At 41.4% G+C, this 2,219-nt stretch overlaps 1 protein-coding gene across 1 annotated transcript; it reads right to left on the bottom strand.

Annotated features, from left to right (window-relative positions):
* Positions 1–8: 8 nt before the first annotated feature.
* LOC107301601 (probable tubulin polyglutamylase TTLL2) lies at positions 9–1,039 on the bottom strand (the record flags this gene model as incomplete). Its single annotated transcript, XM_015830803.1, has 1 exon — positions 9–1,039. A coding segment is annotated over one exon (1,031 nt), but the record flags the coding sequence as incomplete, so codon positions are not given.
* Between the last annotated feature and the right edge of the window lie 1,180 nt (positions 1,040–2,219).

The following is a 2,219-nucleotide window of genomic DNA, read 5'->3' as shown; positions in this document are numbered from 1 at the left end:
AAGTCGACAATGTCATGGAGCAGCTTCCTTTTGACAGTGACATCACTGGCACAGTCTAAACGCAGACCTGGGCTGTGGTTTACTTCGAGAAGCCAGGGTTTCATTTTCTCATCAACCAATATGTCAAACCCAAAGAGTTCAAAGCAGTTGGACGTAAATGGTACTGAAGTGGTGATGGCCAACAAAGTTAGAATGACTACATGGTTGATTCTTTTCCACAGGAGCAGGTCATCAACACTGCAGCTCCGTAAATAGGCCCGCAATTTGCTAAAAGTCCATTTGCAACCAGAGCCAATGACTTCTTTGTCCTTTCTGTATGATGGCCCAAACTTATTGATGCTTGTGTTTGTCAGGTGAGCGTAAATGTTGTCAAGGGATCTCAGGTCAAACTTCTCTGTTGCAAACCTCACCAGTCCTTCTTCATATATATAAATTGTAAGGGGATAAAAGCTTGTAACACAAACATAAATACGGAGGTCCCATTTGTATCCGGAAATAAGCAAAGGGTTACTAATATATTTTTGCACAATTACCATGCAGTCATAAACAAAATCCTTAATGTCTTGAAAAATGAGAATGCCTCTCCCGCGAGACCTATCAACTGGTTTGCAGATCCAGTAACTCAGCTTTTTTCCTGGTATTTGCCTCTCCTTGGAGTACTCAGTTATAAATTTTATATAGTCATTGGGCATGATGAAGGCCACTGGACTGAACTCATAAAGGGTGGTTCCATAAATCCCCTTCATGCGTTTCAGATGTCTTGCCAAATAATCTTTCCGAGTGATTCTGATGGTTTCTGGATGGTGATTGAGCCTCTGCCATGGTTTGATGCTCTGGTGTTCTGTCATCCGGAAAGGGCAATTCCTCCAATACAAGTTCCAGTCTTCATTATTTTGTTCATTCTCATCATATTCAATCCAACCACGTTCCAATAAAATTTCACGAACTAATGAAGGTACACTATCATGGAGCCGGAACACGAGTGGCCTGGTGATGCCTCCAAGCTCAACTCTTTTTGCTGTTGTGGAACTCTTACTTCCTACAAAATTAATAGGGGCACATAGTAGGGCAGAAACAATTCATTCAATTGATTTGAATTATGACATCACGAAAGAAATGCATTGCTATCTCATATTTTCTAGGCCAAGGGCCTGCCATCTTGGCAACTTTAAGACTTGTGGACTTCAACTCCCAGAATTCCTCAGCTGAGTTCATATTTTTAAGCATTCCTATGTAAGCTTAGAATTGGGAGTTTAGGATAACTTGTCAGCAGGCTGGTATCTTTCAGTCATATCTGCCAGAGCTATGTTAGAGCAAGATGACTCCACTCAACTAAAATAAATCCATGTATATGCATAGTATCTAGGCAAGTTTTCTTGGTACTATATAGGTAGACCTTGTTTAGTAACCATTCGTTCAGCAATCATTTTGAAGTTTACAACAGTGCTGAATAAGGAGACTTATGGCCAGTCCTCAAGGTTTCAGCAGCACCACAGCCATTACAAAATTCACAGCATCCTGCAATCATGGGATCACCATTTGTGACTTTCACTGCCGGCTTCCAACAGCAAAATCAGTGGGGAAGACAGCAAGAATCTGCAAATGGCAACCACATGATATTTTGCCTAACCACACATGTGATTCGCCTAACAACCATAACGAGCTGCAGGGTCCTCCCACTTTATGACCATGCTGCTTAACAATAGATTTGCTGATCTCAGTTACTGTTGTTAACTGAGGACTACCTGCCCAGCTACATAAGACACAAAATAGATGCTCTGTCTAAAGGCAGAACTTGTGTGTGTGTGTGTGTGTTTTGCATTCTACAAGTAAGATCGAATGGTGTGGCTTGGGCCATCATTTATTTGATGGGGACAGGTGATTATTGGAATACAATCCCCCATTTTCCTTGACTGCTGGTCATTCTGAAAGAGACCTGAGATCAATAACATATGAGAGTTACATATTCCACCTCTCCATGCTTAGATGTGTGAAAGAAATGGGGGGATACGGGGAGGGGGGAGACATTACTGTAGATGCAGTGAGGAAGAGCTGCAGAGGAATTGTGTGAACCATTTTAGATACCCTGGATAGACTCACCAGTGCTCTGGTGAGCTGGAGAAAGGGTATCTATCTATCTATCTATCTATCTATCTATCTATCTATCTATCTATCTATCTATCTATCTATCTATCTATCTATCTATCTATCTATCTATC

The sequence above is a fragment of the Protobothrops mucrosquamatus genome, unplaced genomic scaffold (assembly GCF_001527695.2).
Source record: "Protobothrops mucrosquamatus isolate PMUCROS unplaced genomic scaffold, P.Mucros_1.0 scaffold15004, whole genome shotgun sequence".
Taxonomy (NCBI): domain Eukaryota; kingdom Metazoa; phylum Chordata; class Lepidosauria; order Squamata; family Viperidae; genus Protobothrops; species Protobothrops mucrosquamatus.
This window is presented reverse-complemented; position numbering and strand designations above follow the sequence as displayed.